The sequence below is a fragment of the Lygodium microphyllum genome, chromosome 6 (genome assembly GCF_053477565.2).
Source record: "Lygodium microphyllum isolate KBCC chromosome 6, Lygodium_microphyllum_v1.1.10, whole genome shotgun sequence".
In the NCBI taxonomy this organism is placed as follows: Eukaryota; Viridiplantae; Streptophyta; class Polypodiopsida; order Schizaeales; family Lygodiaceae; genus Lygodium; species Lygodium microphyllum.
Genome location: NC_141140.1, coordinates 136852865 through 136878005, shown reverse-complemented (window position 1 = coordinate 136878005; position 25141 = coordinate 136852865). Strand labels below are relative to the sequence as shown.

At 45.6% G+C, this 25141-nt stretch overlaps 1 protein-coding gene across 1 annotated transcript in view; it reads left to right on the top strand.

Moving 5' to 3' along the window:
- LOC148035179 (uncharacterized) overlaps positions 1-25141 on the top strand; it is a 211309-nt gene that overhangs the window by 53088 nt on the left and 133080 nt on the right. The window contains exon 9 of the mRNA XM_087680159.1: positions 22336-22424. Coding sequence (XP_087536285.1) covers positions 22336-22424 — 89 coding nt within the window. The remainder of the gene's footprint in view (positions 1-22335; positions 22425-25141) is intronic.

Genomic DNA, 25141 nt, shown 5'->3' with positions numbered 1-25141 from the left:
TCTCGTACCTGATTTTGTTTTGAATACACATGAAAATAGCCACGTGGAATGTGCGAGGAATTTGTTCTTGACACAAGCAACATGCCATGTGGACTGCATTGTATGAGAATCAGTGGGATGTCTTGTGCGCTGTTGAGCACAAGAGTCACGGTGAAGCCGGAAAAGTTGTGGATTGCCATTGCTTTTGTTTATTCTATGCAGGAACACAGGCCATGCATTATTCGGGTGTGCTCATGATTGTACATGACAAATATCAGCCTGTTCTTATTAAAAATGATGTTCATGGCTGCTTTTTGGTGATCGAAATTTTATTCGAAGGGGAAATCTTATGGTTACTTGGCCTCTATGCTCCGAATGATTCGTTATCTTGCCGGGAGCTTTGGCAGACTTTGCAGACCTCCTTGTCACTTGGCAGACGGGGATTCTTCATGGGGGATTTCAATATGTGTGTTGATTCTTCCCAGTCCACATCGGAGCATTCGGTAATGGATGTGCCGGAAAGTCATATGTGGCATGAGTTGGCTCTTGCTGTTCTTAAGCAAGATCTCTGGTCCTGGCTACACCCGTCTTCTACAGGGTTTACTTTCCATTCTGCCCAGTATGCAACAACATGGTCGCGGTTGGACCGTATATATATCATGCAGAATGATGATTTTCTTCCTGAGATGCTCGAAATAAAAGTGTTGCAGCAATATGCCTTGTCGGACCATTTCCCTCTGCAGCTCGAGTTGCTTGCACAACCCATTGCACCTTTCAAGCAATTTCTGGAGAGACTCCCTTTGCGTTTCAACTCGTCTTACTTGAAGCATGCAATCTTTCAGGGCTATATGCAGCAATTGATTGACAGATTCTTCTTGGACTTTTCCTCTCAGGGCACTGCGTCATTTGAAAGATTGCTCTCTAATGTGCAGCGGGTTGCTCGGCAGTATGGGATCTATCATGCCTCTCTTTGTCGGCGGCGTCGACAGGCAGCGGAGGACCTGCTAGTTTTGGTTCATTCTCTGCTGGTGGACACTCCGGATGATGCATTTCTGCTCGCACTGGCCATGCGGGTGGCTGATCTTATTAAAGAATTCCAGTTGAAATCATATCAGCAGGCCAAATTGCAACATCTGACAGAGACTTTGCAAGATAGTGCATGTCAGACCCATAAGTTCTTTCGAGCTCTCCACGCCTCTCCTGCTCGAGAGAATATGACCAGACTCGAGGATGCAGAAGGCCACCTTATCTTGGATCCACAGACTATTGTGCATATGTGCAGGAATTATTTCCGCGACCTTCTCGGTTCTACTTCTCCACCTTCAGCCCAAATTACTCAGGCCCGTTCGGTTTTTTATGACCTGGTCCGCAATCAGCTTCCGCAGGACATGCAAGCTACTATGGAGTCAGATATTTGTGAGGCAGAGGTTATGGACGTCTTGTTACACTTGCCCAAGGATAAAAGTCCGGGTTGGGATGGTCTCACCAATGAGTTCTTTGAAGCTTTTGCTACCCAACTGGCGAAACCATTGCAGGCTTTGTTTCAGCAGGTGTGGGAAACGGGGATCATACCTTCCTCATGGAAAGGACTTATTAAACTGCTTCCAAAAGTTCCTTCGCCATCTAAGTTGACACAGTGGCGTCCAATTTCTTTGATGGGTTCAATGTACAAAATCTTTTCCAAAGTAATGGCGAATTGGCTCCATAAGCATCTCCCTACCCTTGTGCACCCTCTCCAGTATGGTTTCATTAAGGGCCGAAATATTCTGCACAATGTCTTGAATGCTCAACTGGCAATTGATTATGCAAGGCATTCTAATCAGGAGGTAGTACTGATTCAACTGGACCTGGAAAAGGCTTTTGACTATCTGGACTGGTCTTTCGTTGATGTCTGCTATGGGCTTTGGTGCTCGGATGTCTCGTCTAATCTACACCATTAGCGCTGCGGCGTCTTCGCGAGTCATGCTGAACGGAGGTGTTACTGAGCCATTTGTCCTTGCCCGTTCTGTCAGACAGGGGTGCCCTTTGAGCCCTCTATTTTTTGCCCTTGCGACACATCCAGTTCTTTCCATGTTATCTCATATGGCAGCCTCTTCTCAGTTGGCCGGACTATCGCTTCCTACAGGACAGCACTTCATTAGCCAATCCCTGGCGGATGATACCTTTATGATTTTGCGTGCGGACAAGGATAACCTTCAAAAAGCATTGGATGTTTGGGGTCTCTTTGGTTAGGCGTCTGGCCTTCGTATCAATGCGCTCAAATCAGCCATTCTAAGCTGCACGGAGTCGGATTTACAGTCCTTGGACTAGCAGGGTTTGGTTGTTCCTCGTGGCTCCATTGTCAGGCATCTTGGGTACCCTTTGGGTGTTGATGTTTCCCCAAAGTAGCTTCTGCAGTGGATTTCTCAGAAAATGGTGGCCAAGTTTATATATTGGAAGTCTCAGGCCTGGCCCTTCCATGTTCGCCTCAAAGTAGCCCAGACAATTATGTTGCCAATGCTCACATATTTCTTGCCATTGTTGCCCTGGACTACTACGACTCTGAATGCTCTTACTCAGTCTATTCGCTTCATGCTATGGAAGAAGGACTCATTGCATGCAGGTATTTCTTGGATCTCGTGGTCGCATGCGTGCACCCCCAAACGCATGGGTGGCGGAGCTATTTTAGATGCCCAAACTCACATGCAGGCACTCCGTTGGTCTCTTTTCCGCGCCATGTGCTCGGATCATCATCCGTGGGTCGATATAGCCCGTTATTTCCTTGAGAGCCATGGGCTTCTGCATGGCAATACCCAAATCCGGAGTTCTTGGTGGCATGTTCTTAATGCTGATTCGCGGTTCTCCAGTTCTTCTTCATCGCTGCTTACTCATTTGGTATGTTCCTGGAAACACGTCCTCCAGAAGGCTCAGTGGCATCCAATGGAGGATCGCTTAGCTACTAACTCCTTTCAATTGGAATTACTGGCAGTCTCGCGTTTACTTTCGTGGGAAGGTAAACAAGAGCTTAGACCACAATTCAACTGGATGGCGCGTTTGGGCTTGTCTTCGGTTGCGGATGCCACCCTTGCTAGTCGCAATGTGCTTATATCGTTTCGTACAGCTAGGAGGCTTTTCAGGATCCCTCGTGGATATAGGCCTCTATGGGAACAGCTTTTGAGGGTGCTCCAGAGCCGACAACCCTTTCCTGCCCTTGCTTCGGATCATCCCTGGCAGGATTGGGACCTACAAGGCCGGCTGAATTTAAGCAAAGCTTCTGCTAACCAAGTTTATCATCTTCTGATTAAAGATCATCAATGGCTAGTTACTAAAGCAAATGCTTTATGGGGATTGCGTAAATCCCGGTCATGGTGGAGGGCAACTGTGATGGAGGGCTGGTTGAACAATACACCCTTTAAATATAAAGTCTTTCTTTGGAGAGTGCTGATTGGTGGTCTTCCGCTTGCTTCAGCTCTTTCCAAGCGACGAATCTCGAATGGCACCTGTTTCTTTTGCACCACTACTGTGGAATCCGCCCGCCACCGATTCATTTCTTGCCCCATCGCTAAGAAAGTTTAGTTATTTTTGTCGGCTGTTTGGCAATAGGTGGTTGGTTTCACCTTGCGCCCCTTTGATTGGGTTTTTGGCCAGCCACATACCCCACTCCGGCATAGCCACATATGAAGCTCATGTATCACTTTCTTCGATATTGGGGCTGTTGGCATAACTGGACCATTCGGAATGCTTTTCTTTTTGACTCCGCCTATAATGTTCAGCGGCATATTGCGAGGCTTAAGGGCCTCTTGTATTGGCAGTTAGCTCTTCTCCACCATTCTGATTTGCTCTCTAGGGAGGACTTACGTCCCTGGCATATGGCAATTTCCTCCGCGTCTTTGCCATGACATTGTAACTTATAGTACTTAGAACCTCTTCACATGATGGCTTAGCTTGTCGTCATGTATCTTGTAATCAAGTAATCTTGTATTTTTTTTCGTAATTAATACAATTACCTTTTACGAAAAAAAAGAAGAAAAGAGAGAGAGAGAGTTGATAGATTTTTATTGGACTTCCCGTCTGAGGGCAATGCTTCTTTTGAACGATTGCTCTCTAATGTGCAGCAGGTTGCACGACAGTATGGGATCCATCATGCCTGTCTTTGTCGGCGGTGTCGACACGCCGTGGAGGAATTATTGGTTTTGGTTCGTTCTCTACTGGTGGAGACTCGAGATGATCTATTTTTGTTGCCATTGGCTATGCGTTTGACTGATCTTCTTAAAGAGTTTCAGTTGAAATCTTACCAATAGGCCAAATTGCAAAATTTGACAGAGAATTTGCAAGATAGTGCTTGTTAAACTCATAAGTTCTTTCGTGCTCTTCATGTATCTCCCGCTGAAGAGAATATGACTAGACTCCAGGATGTAGAAGGTCATATGGTCGCTGATCCTCAGACTATCATGAATATGTGTAGGAATTATTTTCTAGACCTTGTTGGTTCTACTCCTTCACCTTCGGACCAAACTACTCATGCTCGCTCAGTCTTCTATGATTTAGTCTGCAATCAGGTTCCACATGACATGCAAACTACTTTGGAGACAGACATTTCTGAGGCAAAGGTTATGGATGTTTTGTTACATTTGCCCAAGGATAAAAGTCCCGGCTGGGATGGTCTCACCAATGAATTCTTTGAGGTCTTTGCTACCAGTCTGGTGAAACCATTGACGGCTATGTTTGAGCAGGTTTGGGAAACGGGGTTCATGCCTTCCTCATGGAAATAACTTATCAAACTGCTTCCAAAACTTCCTTTGCCATCGATGTTGACACATTGGCGACCAATTTCCTTGATGGGTTCTTTGTATAAAATCTTTTCCAAAGGAATGGCGAATCGGCTCCATAAGCATCTTCCTACCTTTGTGCATCCTCTTCAATATGGTTTTATTAAGGGCCGAAACATTTTGCATAATGTCTTGAATGTGCAACTGGCTATTGACTATGCGAGGCACTCTAATTAGGAGGTGGTATTGATTCAACTGGACTTGGAAAAGGCGTTCGATTATTTAGACTGGTCCTTCATTGCAGACCTTATGTCTACTATGGGCTTTGGTACTCGGATGGCTCGTTTGATTTACACCATTAGTGTTGCGGCATCTTCGCGAGTTATGCTGAATGGTGGTGTTACCGAGCCTTTTGTCCTTGCACGCTCTGTGAGACAGGGTTGCCCTTTGAGTCCTCTCTTTTTTGCCCTTTCGACTCATCCGGTGCTTTCAATGTTATCTCATATGGCAGCTTCTACTCAGTTGGCTGGATTGTCTCTTTCTTTTGGACAGCACTTCATTAGTCAATCCCTGGCTGATGACAGCTTTATGATTTTGCGTGCGGATAAGAATAATCTTCGCAAAGCATTAGATGTTTGGACTCCCTTTGGGCATGCTTCTGGTCTTCGTATCGATGCTTTGAAATCAGCCATTCTCAGTTGCATGGAGTCAGAGTTGCAGTCACTGGACTGGCAGGGAATGGTTGTTCCCCGTGGTTCCATTGTCAGGCATCTTGGGTATACTTTGGGTGTTGATGTTCGGCCGAAGCAACTACTAGAGTGGATTTCGTAGAAACTGACAGCTAAGTTTCTGTATTGGAAGTCACAAGATTGGCCTTTCCATGTTCGCCTCAAAGTGGCTCAGACAATTATGTTGCCAATACTCACATATTTCTTGCCATTGCTGCCTTGGACTACTACTACATTGAATGCTCTTACTCAGTGCATTCGATTCATGTTATGGAAGGACTCCTTACATGCAGGTATTTCATGGATCTCTTAATGGTGGGTGTTGATAGGCCGTTATTTTCTTGAGAATCACGGGCTTGTGCATGGTAATACTCAAATTCGGAGCTCCTGGTGGCATGTGCTTAATGCAGACTCTCGGTTTTCTAGTCCTTTATCATCCCTACTTGCTCACTTGGTATGTTCCTGGAAAGTGGTTCTCCAGAAGTCTCAATGGCATCCAACTGAGGATCGATTAGCTCCTAACTCTTTTCAACAGGAACTGTTGGCAGCCTCGCGATTACTTTCTTGGGAAGGCAAACATGAGCTCAGACCAAAATTTAATCGTATGGCACGTTTGGGCTTGACTTCAGTTGCAGATGCCACCCTTGCTAGTCGCAATGTCTTGATATCATTTCATACAGCCAGAAGGCGTTTCAGGATCCCTCGTGGATACCGTGATTTATGGGGACAGCTTCTGATGGTCCTCCAGAGTAGACAACCCTTTCTTGCCCTTACTTCAAATCGTCCCTGGCAGGACTGGAACCTTGCAGGTCTCCTGATTTTGGAAAAGGCCTCAGCTAACCAGGTGTATCATTTGCTGATTACAGATCATCAACGGCTGGTTACTAAGGCCAATACTTTATGGGGATTGCGTAAATCTCGGTCTTGGTGGAAGGCAACTGTGATGGAGGGCTGGATGAACAAGGCACCTTTCAAATGCAAGGTCTTTCTTTGGAGGGTGATGATCGGTGGTCTTCCTCTTGCTTCGGCCCTTTCCAAGCATCGAATCTCCAACCGCAATTGTTTCTTTTGCACCCCCAGTGTGGAATCGGCCCGTCATCGATTTATTTCTTGCTCTCTTGCTAAGAAAATCTGGTCACTCTTGTCGGTGGTTTGGAGAGCAGTAGTTGGTTTCTCGCTAAGCCCTTTTAACTGGGCTTTTGCGCGGCCCAAAAACCCCACACCGGCTCCGTCACATATGAAGATCTTGTTTCACTTTCTTAGATACTGGGGTTGTTGGCACAATTGGACCATTCGGAATGCTTTTCTTTTTGATTCAGCCTACAATGTTCAGGGATATGTTGCTAGGCTTAAAGGCCTTTTGCATTGGCAGATAGATCTCATTCGGCACACTGACTTACCTCCTCGGGAGGACTTGCTTCCCTGGCATATGGCAATTCCCTCTGCGTCATTGCCATGAATTTTTGTAACTCTTTTGGAGTTCAGGGCTTTAGAGAGCCAGAGAGATTGCACATGATGGCTTAGAGCCATCGTGTATCTTGTAATAATGTAAACTTGTACCTTTTTTCGTAATTAATACAATTACCTTTTACGAGAGAGAGAGAGAGAGAGAGAGAGAGAGAGAGAGAGAGAGAGAGAGAGAGAGAGAGAGAGAGAGAGAGAGAGAGAGAGAGAGAGAGAGAGAGAGAGAGAGAGAGAGAGAGAGAGAGACGGGTGATGATTGGTGGTCTTCCTCTGGCCTCGGCCCTTGCCAAGCGTCGCATCTCGAATGGCAATTGTTTCTTCTGTACCACACCGGCGGAATTGGCCCGACATCGTTTTCTCTCTTGCCCGCTCGCCAAGAATATCTGGTCGCTCTTGTCGCACATTTGATGCGCGGTGGTCGGGTCCTCGCTAACTCCTTTCGACTGGGTTTTTGTGCGCCCGAAGTATCCTGCACCGCCACAGTTGCATGAGAAGATCTTATTTCACTTTTTCAGATATTGGGGATGCTGGCACATTTGGACCACGCGCAATGCTTTTCTCTTTGATTCGGCCTCTAATGTACCCCGACATATTGCCAGGCTTAAAGGGCTCTTGCATTGGCAGCTAGATATCATCCGACACTCCGACCTGCTCTCTCGGGAGGATTTGCATCCGTGGCATATGGCAATTGCCTCTGGGTCGTTGCCATGATTGGTGTATCCTTTTCAGTGCATTACTACGGGGTTTCCCCACATGTTGGCTTAGGGCCCTCGTGTATCTTGTAATCAGAAAATCCTCTGCATCCTTGCCATGACGTTGTAACTTGTAGTACTTAGAATCTCTTCACATGATGACTTAGATTGTCGTCATGTATCTTGTAATCAAGTAATCATGTACTTTTTTCGTAATTAATACAATTACCTTTTACGAAAAAAAGAGAGAGAGAGAGAGAGAGAGGTCACTGGACTGGCAGGGAATGGTTGTTCCCCGTGGTTCCATTGTCAGGCAACTTGGGTACCCTTTGGGTGTTGATGTTCGGCCAAAGCAACTACTAGAGTGGATTTCACAGAAACTGGCAGCCAAGTTTCTGTATTGGAAGTCACAGGCTTGGCCCTTCCATGTTCGTCTCAAAGTGGCTCAGACAATTATGTTGCCAATGCTCACATATTTCTTGCGATTGCTGCCTTGGACTACTACTACATTGAATGCTCTTACTCAGTACATTCGTTTCATGTTATGGAAGAAGGACTCCTTGCATGCAGGCATTTCATGGATTTCTTGGTCGCATGCATGTACCCCCAAACGCATGGGTGGTGGGGCTATTTTGGATGCGGAAACTCATATGTTGGCACTCCGTTGGTCTCTTTTTCGTGCCATGTGCTTGGATCATCACCGTGGGTCTTTATAGCCCGTTATTTTCTTGAGGATCACGGGCTTGTGCATGGAAATATCCAAATTTGGAGCTCTTGGTGGCATGTTCTTAATGCAGACTCTCGGTTGTCTAGTCCTGTATCCTTCCTGCTTTCTCATTTGGTATGTTCTTGGAAATTGGTTCTCTAGAAGGCTAAGTGGCATCCAGCGGAGGACCGCTTAGCTACTAACTCTTTTCAACTGGAATTGTCGGCAGCCTCGTGATTACTTTCTTGGGAAGGCAAACATGAGCTTAGACCAAAATTTAACCGCATGGCACGTTTGGGCTTGACTTCAGTAGCAGATGCTATCCTTGCTAGTTGCAATGTGTTGATGTCGTTCCGTACAGTTAGGAGGCTTTTCAGGATCCCTCGTGGATATCGTGATTTATGAGGACAGCTTTTGATGGTGCTACAAGTAGACAACCCTTTCTTGCCCTTGCTTTGGATAGTCCTTGGCAGGATTGGGACCTTGCAAGTTGGCTGAATTTGGAAAAGGCCTCAGCTAACCAGGTGTATCATCTTCTTATTAAAGATTATCAATGGCTGGTTAGTAAAGCTAATACTGTATGGGGATTGCGTAAATTTCAGTCATGGTGGAAGGTAACTATAATGGAGGGCTGGTTGAACAAGACACCTTTCAAATGCAAGGTCTTTCTTTGGAGGGTGATGATTGGTGTTTGCCTCTTGCTTCAGCCCTTTCCAAGCGTCGAATCTCCAATTGTCAGTGGTTTGGCGAGCAGTGGTTGGTTTCTCGCCAAGCCCTTTTGATTGGGTTTTTGTGCGGCCCACATACCCCACACCGGCACAGTCGCATATGAAGATTTTGTTTCACTTTCTTAGATACTGGGACTGTTGGTACAATTGGACCATTCGGAATGGTTTTCTTTTTGATTCAGCCTATAATGTTCAGGGACATACTGCTAGGCTTAAAGGTCTCTTGCATTGGCAGATAGATCTCATTCGGCACTCTGTCTTGCTCCCTTGGGAGGACTTACTTCCCTGGCATATGGCAATTTCCTCTGCGTCTTTGCCATGACTTTTGTAACTCTTTTGTCGTTTAGTACTTCATAAATATAACATCCATTACGAAAAAAAAAGAAAGGTCTCTTGCATTGGCAGATAGATTCATTCGGCACTCTGACTTACTCCCTCGGGAGGACTTACTTCCCGGGCATATGGCAATTTCCTCTGCGTCTTTGCCATGACTTTTGTAACTCTTTTGTTGTTTAGTACTTCATAAATATAACATCCATTACGAAAAAAAAATAGAGATTCTGCACAACACTCGTACAGGTTGAGCTTTGTTATGGCCAATATGTAGGTGTCAAATGGTATTGATGTGGCTTTTCTTGACCAGCATATTGGGCATGGGGATGAGATAGAATCTGTAGAGTCAGATGGTGACTCTTTGGCTGAGGATTCTGCACAACACTCATACAGGTTGAGCTTTATTATGGCCAATCTGTAGGTGTCAAATGGTATTGATGTGGCTTTTCTTGACCAGCATATTGGGCATGGGGATGAGATAGAATCTGTAGAGTCAGATGGTGACTCTTTGGCTGAGGATTCTGGGCAATTGATGGAAGGGGATGAGATGGGAAAACACCGTAAGATGATAGTTGATGAACCAAATTTGTGTGCTCTGGATTTGCCTCAGCAAGATGTTCATGTTTCTGGCTCACAAGTTGATGTTTCTTTCCAGTTTATGCTTGCCACTGCCAACAATCTTATGTTGGATTATGTTCATGCCAATGAGGGTAAAGCGAGCTCTTTACTGGAAGGGGATCATGTGGTTGCTATCATGGGAACTGACTCTGTTTTACAGCAGATTGCTGCCTTTCATGAAAGAGCAGCCACCCTTTATTTTACGAGCATGACTCCTTTGATTTCTAGGATTTGCGCTTGGCTGCAGTCCATGCTTGTGAGTGTTGATGCGCATCATGATGATGTTTCAGGGCAAGTGCAGGCCCCTCTCGTGGAGGAGATTTATGATGGACCGAGGGGGTTTTTTGAGGTTCTTTTTTGTATTCTGGATGCGTGTGTTTGCAATATGCAACGTATTCCTTTGTTTATGGATGGTTAGTTGGTACATATGGTTCCATGAAGGCCTATGGCTGAGTTTCAGGAGGTGCTTAGGCATGCATTCCAAATCTGTGTGGAGGTAGTTAATTTACCTGCACATCTTTAGAGACTTGTTCCTTTGGTTTTGAGAACCCTTGGGGAGGTATTGGTGGAGCCCGGTTTGGCCTCCTGCAATAGGAATAGGGCCTGTATGCTTTGGGACATAGGGAAACCTTGGCCAACTAAAATTAATTTTGACGTCCCCCGGTTGTAGACGTCGGTTTTTGAGCTCTAATGGGGCACATTTGCTGGACATTGCTTTTGATGTGGCCAATTGGGCCATTTTACTTCCAAATGTGATAGTAGCCCTGAGGTTTTGCAACGTTCTTTGGACCCTAACATGGATGTGCAAGAGCATGATCCCCAACCATTGACTCAGCTAGCAAGATGTTGCTCCTGTGCCTCTTTCCTTGCATGGACATGATGATGGAAATAAGGATGTTTCCTAGGTTGGTATTGTGTATCACATTCATCCCATCAGAATCTGCCTCCTCAGGATGATTCCTACTCTTTCGACTCGTACTCACCTATCTCCTCATGCTATAACTCAGACTTTTCAACACAGAGGTAGGGGTGTTTACATGAAACCTCAATCTTTGCGTTGTATACCTGCAGTTGGTGTGGATGATGAAGGGGCTTCTAATTCTGCTTTGTGCTTTGACACATGTGGGAGGCTTTTGCCTCCTTGGGATGTTTTCCGTTCTCAGCAATAACAGTTCCCTTCTCGTGCTTTGATTGCTAGTTTGCAAAGGGCGGATCTTGTGGATGTGATCCATAGTGAAATGGAGAGATTTCACACTGCTAAAGCTATGGATGTTAAAGGGAAAGGGAAAGTGATGATTCAGTAGTTTTCTCTCTTGTGGTTTATCGTGGGACTTGCTTTATGGAATGTTGAAGGTATTTCTTCGGGCAGTAAGCAGTATCGGTTCTGGAAAATTGTTTAAGCTATTAATTGGGATGTTTTTTGTGCTGTGGAGCATAAACAACATGCTTTGGTAGGTTCTTCTTATGTATACAAGGATTATACAGTTTTTTTTAGTGGACAAGCTCCACATAAATCTGGAGTTATGTTGGCTGTTAGATTTTCCTTGCAACCATCCTTGGTTTCTCAGGACGCTTGCGGCAGATTTTTGATGTTGGAAATCATATATGAGGTTGAGGTTTTGTGGCTGGTGGCTGTGTATGCTCCTTCTATTGCTAATTTACTCGGGAACGCCGTGAGCTTTGGGATGACTTGCATTGCCTTTCCATTGCTCGTAAAGGTTTTGTTATGGGGATTTTTAATGCATGTGTATTTGCGGATTAGGCGACTTCACCTCACTCGGTCATGGATAGTCCTGAGCGTTAGGTTTGGGATGCACTGGTAGCCATGTCTTTGAAACAAGACATGTGGTCTTGGATGCATCCTTCACAGTCTGGATATACGAATTGTTCTCTTCAGCATCTAGACACTTCGGCCAGACTTGATAGGATCTACATTTGTCAAAGCAATTCTTTTCTTTCTGTAGTGATTGATATGTGGACGGAGTGACACCATGTCATGTTAGATCACTCTCTAAAACCCTATCCCTTGGTTTTAGATTTGGCTCATAGGCTAGTTCATGTCTTTAAGGCTTTGCTTGCTCATTTGCCTCTACGTTTCAATCAATCTTTTTTGCTGCAAAATCAGTTTTTGGAGTGTATCCAGCGATTGATTGTTTCTTTTAGCTCGAGGGTCCTATCTCCAGGTATGGAATCATGGGTTGTTTTTAGGGATAATGCACATGCGTTGTCTTGACAGTATGGTATTCAGCTTCTTCTTCTTTTTGAGCTGAATTGCAGCATTCACAAACTTTGTTGGGTCACTCATTGTCTCTATATCTTTTAGGTGATACTATTGATGACTTGGTTACATGCATCGAATGGTTGAAATGTAGAGTTGAATCTCTTTAGGAGGAGGAATATGCTAAATACAAAATTTTGGCCCGAGCTGAAGCTTTGCATGATAGTAACTCTCAATCTCATCAATTCTTTGCTTGTTTACGCCAGAAATATACTCAGAAAAATATTGTGCGTTTGTTGGATGAGCAGGCGGTATGGTTATTGAACCTGCCTCCATCATTCAAATGTGCATTGACTATTATAAATCTTTGTTGGGCCCACAGGAGATTCTTTCTGATGCTGTTCACTCTACTCGTTGATACATTTTTGACTTGGTTAGTAATTAGGTTAAGCCTACATGGGTTGATTTGATGGAGGTTGATATCTTAGAGGTTGAAGTGGAGGATGTGCTGTCCCATTTACCACGTAGGAAAAGCCATGTTGGGGATGGGCTTCCTAATGAGCTGTTTCCAGCCCATGTTGAGTAGCTTAAGGATCCATTAACTCGCTTGTGTCAGCAAGTTTGGAATTCTAGTTTGATGCCTTCAGATTGGAAGATTGTTGTGGTTCGGTTGTTGTCCAAGGTTCCTTCTCCGACTTCCTTAAAACAATGGAGACCCATTTCTGTTATGGGTTCTTTGTATAAAATCTTTTCTAAAATTATTGCCAACAGATTACAGAAAGTATTCCCACACTTGGTTCATCCACATCAATATTTTTTTTTTTGCAAATAAAATGTGGCTGATTATATTACTCAAAAAAACTGATAACAACGGAGTGCTCATGCTCAACAGACTAGCTGGAGTTGATGCAAAGTCACAAATACATAATGTATACAAGCCTCTCAAGGCGGTTTGGGGGGGATAGGGGCAAGAAGCCATGGAGGGGGTATATCACCATCTAGGGCTGCCTGCCTGCATCACAAAAAACAGGTTCTGGCAGTCCCAAGTACGCATGAAATGACAACGGAGCTCCTGACGAGCCCTGGACTCGCTCTGCACCTAATCCCAACGACTGCAGAGGGAATGGATGATGGAGGTCTAGAGCTCTGCTAAGGTTGCCTGTGCTGAAAGTCTCTCTCTGCCAAAAGTCTCCTGACACCATGCCTTTAAGAGATGCCATCCAGTAAGACTCCCTATGATCTCCCATACCTCAGAGCGGTCTGCTGTGGGCTCCAGTACCTGGCGTATGGGTAGAGCCTCCAAACTGACCATTGCGTATGACCCTGCCTCGATGATGAATATCGTGTCCTGCATCCCGGCCTCATACAAAAGGTGGCGGCCTTGGCTGACTGCCTGCCAGCAGAAAGCTTCCCATGAGATACATCCAAGGTTGGGTGCTATACGGCGAAGGATGCGGCATGCACCTCTCCACACGAGTTGCACCGCCTCACACGACCAAAGGCAGTGCTTTTGGTGTTTCCACAGGCTGTTGTGTGCAATGCATAGAGCCTCCCTCATGCGTCTGGTCAAGCCAACTTTCCATCGCCAGGCCTCCATGTACCACCAACCATAAGAAATATGATACCCTTCTCGGCCTCCAACTATCCCATAGGCGGTGTCAGAAGGTCCGTCGGAAAGGCTTCATGATGTCGTGCTCCGCCCAGTGCCTACTACGTGACGGTGCCCAATCCATATCCTCCTGTATCAGTACATGTCTGCCAATCCTGGCAGTGTACTCCAGGAACCTCGGTGTTTCCTGGCGATCGTTGAGGCTGGCCATAGCTACTCTCTCGGGTCCCACTCCAACTCATCAAGCGGCCTGCCCTCCCTGATCCAGAGGCGCCACTCCTTGAGCTCCTGCCAGAAGACAAAAGGGTCCAATTGCCATGTCTTCCCCTGAAGGCCAATCACCCGGATTTTCTTCCATGAGAGGACAGCTAACCCCTCATTCTGTTGCTCTTTGTCAAGGGCTAGACGCCCTCCCTCCTGTACGGTGAAGAGGGTCCCAGGTGGAGCGTCGCCCACTCTACTTGCCACCTGTAGGGGAATGCCTGCTGGTGAGAACCTAGCAGCCCATACCTCCCCGGGCTCTATTGGCTCTCGTCTCGGGGCAGCAAGCCACTCCTGAGGTATTGCTGCGTCTATCTCCTTTCTCCTCAGCTCCACTCCTCTTTGGCAGCGTGATACTCATTGCAACACCTCATCCACCATCCTGTACACCTCTCGCCATGTCTTGATGGTACGAGCGGGGCCGGCCTCCCAGCCCACCCACTGGATGTGGGGGCGCTCGCCAAGTTGTGCTTCTTCCGGATCTTTGACCTAGGGGTTCCAGATGACGGGCTGATGATCTATCTCCTTCTAGAAACCTGGGGGGTTCTGGATTAGTGTCTTACGAAGGCCCTCCCACACATGGATCAAGCTGCACAGGAAAGGTGATCTGGGCGGGGTGATCGGAGCTGACGTGAAGATCCATCTCAGGGATAGCTTCCACTCACCGTCGAGTCTCGGTCTACAGTCCTGAAGACCCTCTTGCAATCGGACCTTCCATGTGTGCCCTCCTTGTGTGAGGCCGCAGACAACTAGCTTGTCCAAGAGGGCCATACTCTGATACTTTGGATCTATCATCCCCAGGCCTCCCTCTGACCGATGCCGTATGATGGTCGCCCACGCCACCTTGGTCCTGGAATCCTTGGAACCATCTGACCTGGACCAAAGGAAATTCCGCACTAGGGCGAAGCTGCACCACTCAGGATGAGGAGAAGCACCAACACGAGGATGAGACGAAGCTGCACCACTCAGGATGAGGAGAAGCACCAACACGAGGCGATGCATTAGGCCGTCACTAGAAGTACCTGGTTAACCTTGAGGGCTCATCTTGCTAGTGAGAGGCGAGCCATACTCCAATAGGTCAGCTTTCTCTGAATAAAATCGAGGACTAGGAGAAACTGCTAGGCGGGAGTGATATTGAGTCCCACCTGGAACCCTAGGTACTGGACGGTCTGCCCTTTGCTTACCCATCTAAATCCCAGGTGGACGCCCCACTCTGTGCTAGAGTCCGGGTCTATGAGGAAACCAACCGACTTTCGCGAGTTGATTTTCGCTCCTGCTGCAGAACAGAACACCTCAAGAGCCAACCTCACTCTCTCCTGCATCAACTCATTGTTCTCTATGTAGAGTGCTATATCATCTTCATACTTTGAGTCTAACAACTCAGTCTCCTCCCTCACGGGAAGTCGGAGGCCGCGTAATGTGCTCACACTGACTTGAGGAAATGAGGCATCGCCTCTGCAAAGAGTAGAAACAGGTACGGGGCTAGGAGGCAGCCCTGCCGGACCGATCTCTCTAGTCCAAACTCCGCCCCTCGCCTACCACCTATGAGAACCCTACTGGTGGCCGATCTGTAAAGTGTGAAGACCCCGCGAATCCAAGCCTGGGGAAAACCCAACCTCACCATGGTGCCCTCCAGGAAATCCCAGTCCACCCTATCATAAGCTTTCTCAAAGTCCAAGAGTAGTACGACCAGTCTTTGCCCACTGTGTTGTGCCCACTCTGTCGCCTCAATGAGGTGAATACATTATCTAGGATGCTCCTATCTTGGACAAAGCCTGTCTGTGTGTCATGGATGATATCTGGAAGCACGGGGCGTAGTTGCGTACCAATCATCTTTGCCAGTGCCTTATAGGCCACTGACAATAAGGTGATCGGTCTCCACTAGGAAAGCTCCAACTGGTCTCCCCCTTTGGGGAGAAGACTGATAAGGCCTGCCAATAGACTCCCTGGCATCTATCTTGATGTGAAGATCTCCTGGAAGGCCATCAGTAGGGGTCAACCCGTTGGACCTGGTGGGCGTGAGCTTGTGCTCCTGGAGAAGTAGGATGTTGATCCGTCCGACAAGGGCAGGCTGCAGCTCCTGCCGAACAATCAACTTTCTAGAACCACGTGCTCCACTATAGTGGAGACTGTTCACATTGCAAGATGTAAGGTGTACGCTCATGGGGAAACTTGTGACTGGCCAAACAGGAATCTATTCGGTGTGGAAGCTGCTGAAGAGGAAGAGAAACTATGGGGTATGCAAGTGCGCTTTGCTGTAGGTCTAGATGGTGAACTCCAATCCCCCATGGTGGCCCTCGGCCGAACCGTAAGGGTTATAGATACTCCCGGTGGTACTATCAATGTATCTATCAGCCATGCTGAGAGCTGTGACTTTGTACACTGGTAGAAATGGGCCGTCTGTGCCAGGGGCCACTCGATCACATCCCGCGGAGCTCTCCACTGTGGAGGGGCTCGAAAGATGATGCTCAAGTGTGGGATCTCGGCACCGGCCCACCAGTTAATGTCCATCATGCTAGCCCTTCATCTCCCATCCATTGGGAGATGTGGTTCTCCACCTGACTCTTCAACTCCTCCTCTATCTATGTCATCATCCAAACCCCTGAGTGGGAGGACTGAAAGAAAAAAGCGTAGTTTGGTCCATCCGGCAGTGCTAGTAGATGGACCTTGCCTCTCCTTGACTTACGAACCACGAAGATCCCCACCTCTAGAGGTAGTGGGAACTCTCCGCGCTTCGCAACTCTAAGGTAGGACCATGGGCCATTGCAGAAAAACTCCTGTGGCAATAGTTGTGCCTGTCTCCGGAAAGTGTGAAGGGTGGCAAGGGCAGATGAGCTAGTGGTAGTTTGGGAGGGGTAGAACTGCTAGTGCGAGGAGGATGTAGGCATGTGTGGCTCATCATCTCCTGTGGGAGGAGGGGGGGTGGGTTTGGGGGGATCACCTGAACCGGGGGCGGATTAGGGGGGGTGGGTGCTTGGCAAGGGGAGTGGTGGGGGGGAAGAAGATCGAGGGATCGTGGGATGGTCGGAGGTACATGGCCGGGTGGGGCGGGCAGGGCGGGGCTGTGAAGTGCTCTGCCGGGGGGGGTGTCGCTCGCCCTCCTACTCCCTGTTGTCGAGGCTGCGTCGTGTATGTGTAAAGACAACAAGCTTAACGTATATGGACATTGATGATGGAATGCATTGTTACATGGGATTCTTAGCATGTCATGGTCATTATGATCCTCACATGGTCATTGACTTAGTACTTATTATATCTAATTTATTGCATCTACCTATAGCTCGCATAGTTATAGCACCAATCAATTAGTATAGTCAATTATGCACTATTTGACTTAGTAGGCCACTTTTCTTTATTTTATCTTACCTATACTTTTTGTACATAGTATTGTGTGTGAAAGAAGAAGAAGAAACTAGCAAGAATTTTTTTTTGGTCTCCATCTCTCTTTTTGTGTTGCGGCCCCCCCTGCCGTCTCCCTCTTTGTCGTGTGGGCCTGTTGACGGAGCCGCCTTGGATCTGAAGCGTGTATAGTCTGCTGCCTGGTGCCCAAAGTCATGGCAGTGCAGGCACTGCCTCGGTTGCCCGGTCACTGTGACTTGCTGCCTAAAGGAGTGACCTCTAGCCTCTATCTCCAGGAACTTTGAATACTCTTTGTATCTTTCACGGCCACTCGTACCTTGGGAACTTTTGTAGCTGTCACAACATCAACGAATGAGGTAGGAAGAATTGTGCCGAAGAGTCGACCAAAGTCCTCCACTAACTTGGCGGTACTCTACTGCCAGGCCGGGGAAAAGTAAAGTGATTGGGTGTCTGAGAAATCTGTTGTGGAGCTCAAATGACTCCAGTGTGAAGCTGCTGTATTAGGGAACCATGTGAATGACCCCCTTCGTGGAGGCATAGGGCGAGCTCTGTGCTAACTCACGAGCTGCGTCTGCAGAGGTGAGACGAACCATGAAGATCCCACGGCCCATGAGGACTGCCTCCACGATCTGCACTGTGCCAATGCGCAACGTGGAGTGGAGCCAATCCTGAACTGGGCCTTGCTTGGCTGGAGAGTGTCCTATTATCTGACCGAAAATCACAGTTTCTTTAAGCTCCAGCTTTGTGGCGTGGATGACCAAGAGCTGTTCCTTAGAGAGGACAACGCGCAAGGTGTTTGATTGGAGGGCACTCGTAGAATGGACCGGCGTCTGACCAGAGGTTTCCATTGTGCTTCCCTACTGAGAACCTACCAAACACACTGCTGTATTGCCGGAGGGGGGAGTGTTGCTGCATATGGAGGGAGCAACTGGAGGGGGGGGGGGGGGGAGGGCGATGGGGAGGAGAAAGAAGGGGGGGGATTCTGTTTTCTGATACCGATAGAGATGCCGGGCGCCATGGATGATAGTGTGGGAGGCTTGTAGGCAGGTGGCCGCAAAGTGGAGGATACGGGAGAGAACGTGGGTGAGGTACAAGGGCGGGGGGGGGGGGGGCTAGGCGTGGGGCAGGTACGAGGGCATGGGAGGTGACTAGGGTGGGGGCAAGGTGCGAGAGCAGGGGGTTATTAGAAGCGAGGGGGGGAGACTGCGTGATGGCGGGAGCCATAGGGTGGGGGGGAGATACCAAGCGAGGGGCCATAAGGCGGGGGGGGGGGGCAGTGTGATGGCGAGGAGGGAGGGGTGTAGTGCGATAGCAGGGAGGGGAAGGGGTAGCTTGATGACGAGAAGGGTAGGGGGCAGTGCAATGGCAAGGAGGCAGACGAAAGGGACGGGGGAGGCGCGATGGTAATAGCGGGGGCGAGGGCAGCGGCGCGTTGGTAGGACACAAGAAGTCACTAATTCCATCCACATCAATATGGTTTCATTATGGGACGAGATATAATGCATAACATTTTGAATGTTCAATTGGGGATTGATTTTTCCAAAGCCAGGCCAACAGGTTGTTATGCTTTAGCTTGATCTTGAAAAGCCATTTGATTATGTTAGTTGGTCTTTCTTGCGGTAGCTGATGTCCACCATGGGATTTGTTCCTCGCATGACTTCTCTTGTTGATACCATTAGTGAGGGTGTTGTGGCTTGTATTGCACTTAATGTGGGGATCACAGATGAAATTGCCTTGTCTCGTTCTCTTCGGCAAGGTTGCCCTCTTAGTCCTTTGCTACTTGCCTTGGTTACTCACCCAATGCTCTCATTGTTAGATAAGTTGGTTGATCAAGGCGAGATTGTTGGTTTGTCTCTTCTCAATGGTGCCCAACTTTTAGTTCAATCTTTGGCTGATGATTTCTTTATGTTTCTTAAGGCTGATCGCACTAATATTAATAGGGCAATGGTTACGTGGAATCTCTTTGCTTTAGTGTCAGGGCTTCATATCAATACTCGAAAATCCACATCGATTTCTTGTACAGAGATTGATTTGCAAGCTTTGGGTTGGCAAGGTGTTGTGATTTCTAAAGGGGATAATACCCGACACTTGGTTTATCCTATCGGTGTGGATGTAGCTCCCCGTGCCTTGCTTGATTGGATTCATCTCGTATACATGATCGGTTCATGAACTGGAAATCTCAAGGTTGGCCTCTTCATGTGAGACTTAAAGTTGCTCAATGCATCATGATCAGTATGGTTATTGTTCGCTCCACTCCAACTATCCTTTCTGTGTGATATTTGTGTGTCATGGTCTTAGAGGCTTTTCGGCTTGATTTGTGTCTGTTCTGTTTTTCTTAGCTGACCTGATGGTCGGATATAAATATTGCTACTTAATTCAATTATCTTCACGAAAAGAGAGAGAGAGAGAGTGTGTGTGTGTGTGTGTGCAGCCCATGTAGTAAGAGAGGGTGCAGTTGAAAATGGGTTGAGACAGCTGGAGCGATGATGGGTGTGGGAGATAGTACTATGGAGGGCTCCTTGCATTAGAGTTGGCGATGGAACAAATGCAGCAATGGTGGTGAGGTTGGTGGCAGAATGGCTTTGATACCATTGTTGGATCAAATGAACAGTGCAATAGAAAAGAAGTGGAGTAGAAAGTGAGAGTGAGAGTAGACACATACAGAAGCGTGCAAGAGTACCTTCACTAAAGTGAATCACAAGAATGGGAGTATAAGGTACAATCCTAAGGCTATATAGAACTACACATTGAAGTGTGTTCATACGGGGAAAAAATCCCTTCCATGCAAGAGGGGAAAAAGTGCTCGTGGATAGAGTGCATTCACACCCGAACGACTCAGAGTAAAATACAAGGTGTATTTAATACCCTTGATCCTCATGTGGTATCCTAATCTCTTGTGTTGCTTCTATAGTTGGACTCACAAACATACCTTTGCACTCTAGGAAGCCCCCTCTCAAGGCTTGTAATGTCTTTGTAATCATGATCAGATCGTGGTTCTCCATCACCTTCTCCATGCTCCGTGGATGTGTCCAAAGTGACCTGTTTAAGTTTCACATTGTCATCCTTATCTTTGGAGTGTCTATTTCATAGGCGGCAAGTCCTTAGTTGACCGCCTTGCCATCAATAATGACTCAGCCATCCCTGTACATTGCCTTTATTGCTTTCTTTTCTAGCTTTGATTGTTTTGGGGAAATCGACACACCTATGCTCCACATACATTTTGGTGAGGTCATCATCCATGTAGATAGGGTCTCTTGGGAGTCCTGGTTGTATAGTCGTCTTTCTTATGAATGTTTTTCTCTCCAATCTCATCTTGAAATCTTTGTATGAGGATGCACTTTTGCGCATCTTTCCCTCCTTTCCAAGCTTTGGTGAAAGGGAGTGAGGAAAGTGCCCAAAGAGAACACAATAAAGAAATAAAGAAAGAAAGTGATATTAACATCCTACGAAGGCCAAAAACTGACCTGAACGACAAAATCAAGTATATCAATCATCATATGAAAATTCCATTTGGGATGTCAAAAGGCATATTCAACTGGAAATTAAAAGAAAAATAAAAGTGAGCTCTAATGTCAACCTATCATTATAAGATAGGGGTATAGTATGTCCAAACGTCCATGTAGACATTTTTAGATGGTCACTTCCCTTCTGCCTTGGGTGTTCGGAACTTTGCTATGATGGCTCTACCGCGTCTATAGACCACCCATTTTCCTTGTCTTCAAGCTTCATGTACTTCAGCCAATTCTTGTTTCCTGTTTTTGAGTTAGGTGGGTATGAGCTCATTTGCCATTTGTATCTTAGTTCCTTGCAATGAAATAGTTAAATATTTTTTCTTGCATTGTTGTGTATCTTAGGACTAGATGTTTTCCTTTGACCACAATTGAAGGATCCTCAATGTTAATGAAAGGGATAGCTCTACACACCTTTCTTTGTATGATTTCATTTTGGAACAAGAATATTCTTGATCTCTTCATCTCCCAAGACTTTGACCTTGCCCCATTTGTCATCCAAGCCTCCTATCCTAATTTCCTTGGTGATCCAAGTTTCAAGTTGTTTTTCTTCAATCTATGTTGTGACTTCCTTTACTAGAATCTCTTTTTGTGGTTTAGAGTGTTGTACCTGATGGATGGTCTTGTCTTTGCATTTCTTCATCTGGCTGATGTGCTCTTCGAATTCTTGACCTTTCTTCCTTGTTTCATTCAGCTTCTCTTTCAATGTTTTGTTTCCTTGTAATTGTTGGACCATATACTGTAGGTATTGCTCCTAGGGGGAAGTCCTTGTTGTTAGTTTCGACGGTGCCGAGATCAATATCTCGGAAAAGCTTGGTTTGGATGGCATCTCTTCATATAGATGGGGATGTTGATAGGACGACGGGACTTTTATTATTATGCTTTGCTGGCCATTTGAGGGACAATCCCTTGTCCTCAAGTGGTAGGGACGACTTCAAACTAAGGTTGCTAGTCTATAATAGATGTCAGCAGGGGCAGAGCAGAATGGTGACAGAGCTAAGAAGAGAAGCTGACAAGAAGACGGTGGTGGGGCTGATGAGCAGGGGCGGGGACAAGAACATCTTCTTTCTGTTGACTATAATACTCAGGCATGCATTCCTTTAGCTTCTCATAGGTTCCATATCTTCATTTTCTCCCATGACTCTGTTGTGCAAGGGGTGTTGAGATAGTGTTCAGTCAATTTTGGGCGTGCCCATTTTTTGGCCCAGGTGCCTGGATGGTTTGGATCGAGTTCTGGCAGAGTGATGAACTTAGAAAATGGCAGCCTATAGCCATGTGTACATATCACTGAGCTGCATCTCATTTTGTATTCAGTTGACACACAGTTTTGCGGTAACATTGTTATCTTCATTTAAGTTTTGTGTTTCTTGAAAATTTTCCAGACAAAGCGTGAGATGGAACTGCATCTAAATAAAGGAGTAAATGAGTCAACATTCCCATTGGTTCCTCAGCGTGTAGTTTCAGATCTAAGGTATGATAATTTGGCATATGTTCTTACAGAGGCATGGATGGCTCTGATATCATAACCTATTTCTGAGTTTATTGGATTGCTCAAATAACGGAAGTTCTCTTACAAGTGATCTGTTCTGACATATTTATAAGAAACAAGGAGCTCATTTACTGGTACCTTTCAAATGTTCTAGCATGTTCAATGTCCCAGATATTCTTTTAGACATTAAAATCATGTATTGCATTAAGCTCCAGAGTATCAGATCTTTCTTCCTTTTGTTTATGTGAAAACGTCTAGGACAAACACCACATGCTTTCAAGCTCCTTAATTATCAAACACTAGGGCACATGGGGCATTGTGTTGGGAACACACTTTGTATGGTAGAGTATTTCTGGTGAAAATCATCATTTATTTCATAGCATGATCAGTTAAATGAGAGTTGATTAATCAAGCTTGTGAAGATGTAGCTTCTTGTATTTTGATATTTTTAGTTTTCTTTCTCTTCATCTTTTCCAACTCATGCTCAAGCCCCACACTATATGCAGCGTGCATATAGCTTGGATAGTTTGCATCGAGTCTCCATCACCTCTAGCCTCACTATGATGGGAGAATTGTGTTCAAGATTGAAGAAGTCTTGTATTTCTTTATTTCTATTTTCAAGAAAAGAGAAGTCTATTAATAAGCACCTCAGAAAGAGCTTCCCATGGTAAAAAAGTAGGAGATAAGTGCTGTATAGTAATTAAATGATACATTAAAGATTGCGGGAAATAGTATAATATAAGGGGCAGGTGAGAAGCCAACCAGGTGTTCTGTAATGGTTGACTGCACATGACTCTAAATGGAAAGTATAGAAAGTCCCAAGTACAAAGAAAAGCAATGATCTTGGCCTAGATTCTAAAGAGAGTCTCTCCACAGGTGTCCTGCAGACCTATGGCATAACTACATCCCACTATCCAAATAAGCAAGCAATAATTCTTGTAATCCACAAGTGAACTAAAGATTTTGAGGCAATTGAGATGTGACATTGTGTTAGAAATGGTTATTTGCAGAATGTACGTGAGGTCTGCAAATTGCTTCTCCCTTGCATACTTTGTAGAAGAAGGGAGTGCCTTCTAGATGGACAAGAGTGGAAATTTCGGCATTTAAAAAGCTGAAAGAAAAGATGACTTTGGGTTCAGTGCTTGTATTACATGATCTCAAAAAGTCATTTGTGGTCTAGTATGATACATGTGGTGACAGCATAGGGGATGTTTTAATCCACAATGGTCATGTAGTGGCCTATGAGAGCCATGTTCTCCATGATGGAGAGAAGGAACTGCTTGCTATAATTCATGCACTTTCTACATGGAGACACTATCTTTTGGGGACGGATTTTATAGTGAAGATTGACATTGAGCTATTTTCTTTTTCAAATGAAGTTATCTGAGAAGCATATAAGATGGGAAAATTTCCTCTCTATGTTTCATTTTCAGATTGTGCACATTGATGGTAAGAAAAATATGGTGGCTGATGCACTATCTGGAAAGTCTTAGATTTCAGCTGTTACCATGGTTATCACTGACTTGGATGCCATGAAAGATTTGTGCATTGCTGATTTGGATTTTGCTAATATTTATGATTAGCTCTACAATAGCAAGAGGCATAAGCACTACGTGCTTAGATATGACTTTCTGATGATTCATGGGCATTAATATGCCACAAAGCAATTGAGGCTGAAAGTGATGATTGAGAGTCATACTTTCCTGCATGCAATGCATAGAGATATTGATGCTATGGTTAAGGTAGTGGAGTATTTCTTTTATTGGCCAGCCTTCAAACATGATTTGAGAAATTTATTTGCATATGCATTGTATATTAGAAGGTCAAGTATGAAAGTAGCACGTTTTAGGCTTGTTGCATCCTTTGCCTATACTTGATAGGCTTTAGCAAAGCATTGCTATGGATTTCATTTTTGATCTTCTGAGGACTCCTATAGTTAATGATGGGATTGGGACTATCATATATAGGTTCAATAAGTAGGCCCATTTCATTCTTGTATGGAAGAAAATCAAGGCTGATCATATGGGATAGATATTTATGTAACTCATCTTTAAGTACCATGGCCCAGTTCAGTAGAGAGAGGTCCAGAGCACTGTTTGATTTTAAAGGGGAGGTAGCATTTCCACTCCTCTCTAGGGATGGACAACTCATGTATATAGTGGATCTTGGATGTATTCAACATGCATCCAAGGTAGTGTTTGTTGATAGGAGATTTGCCATGAGGTCACTATTCAATCTACTAGTCATTGTAATTGGTATGCATATAGATATAGTTTTCACTATGACTTTGAGACTATGCATTTGCATCAATTATTAGTGGTTTTCAATGCTGTTTTATTGGGCATCAGTATTATGTAATGCCCTAACAATTCACCATGATTTATGCTCAGTTTATGCTTTTGTACGGTTCTAGGTTGAGAACGCTTTTGGTTTAGAGTTAATGGATGCATCCCATGTGGTTGTGGCAACAATTATGATTCAGTTTTGGTGAGTTATAACTTAACTAGTTATCTTGGCTGGAAAATTTCACCATCCATTTGGCAGTAGCATAGTTGAATAGTAGCAGCTGATGTTCTTTGACTATGATGCCTATGCTTTTCTAGTTGAGTATTTTCACTTGAGTCACATTGCAGAGTGCAATTAGGGACCATTGCAAGGATTTCAAGGGGGAGGTGTGTCATGGGGATGTGTATTTCTAA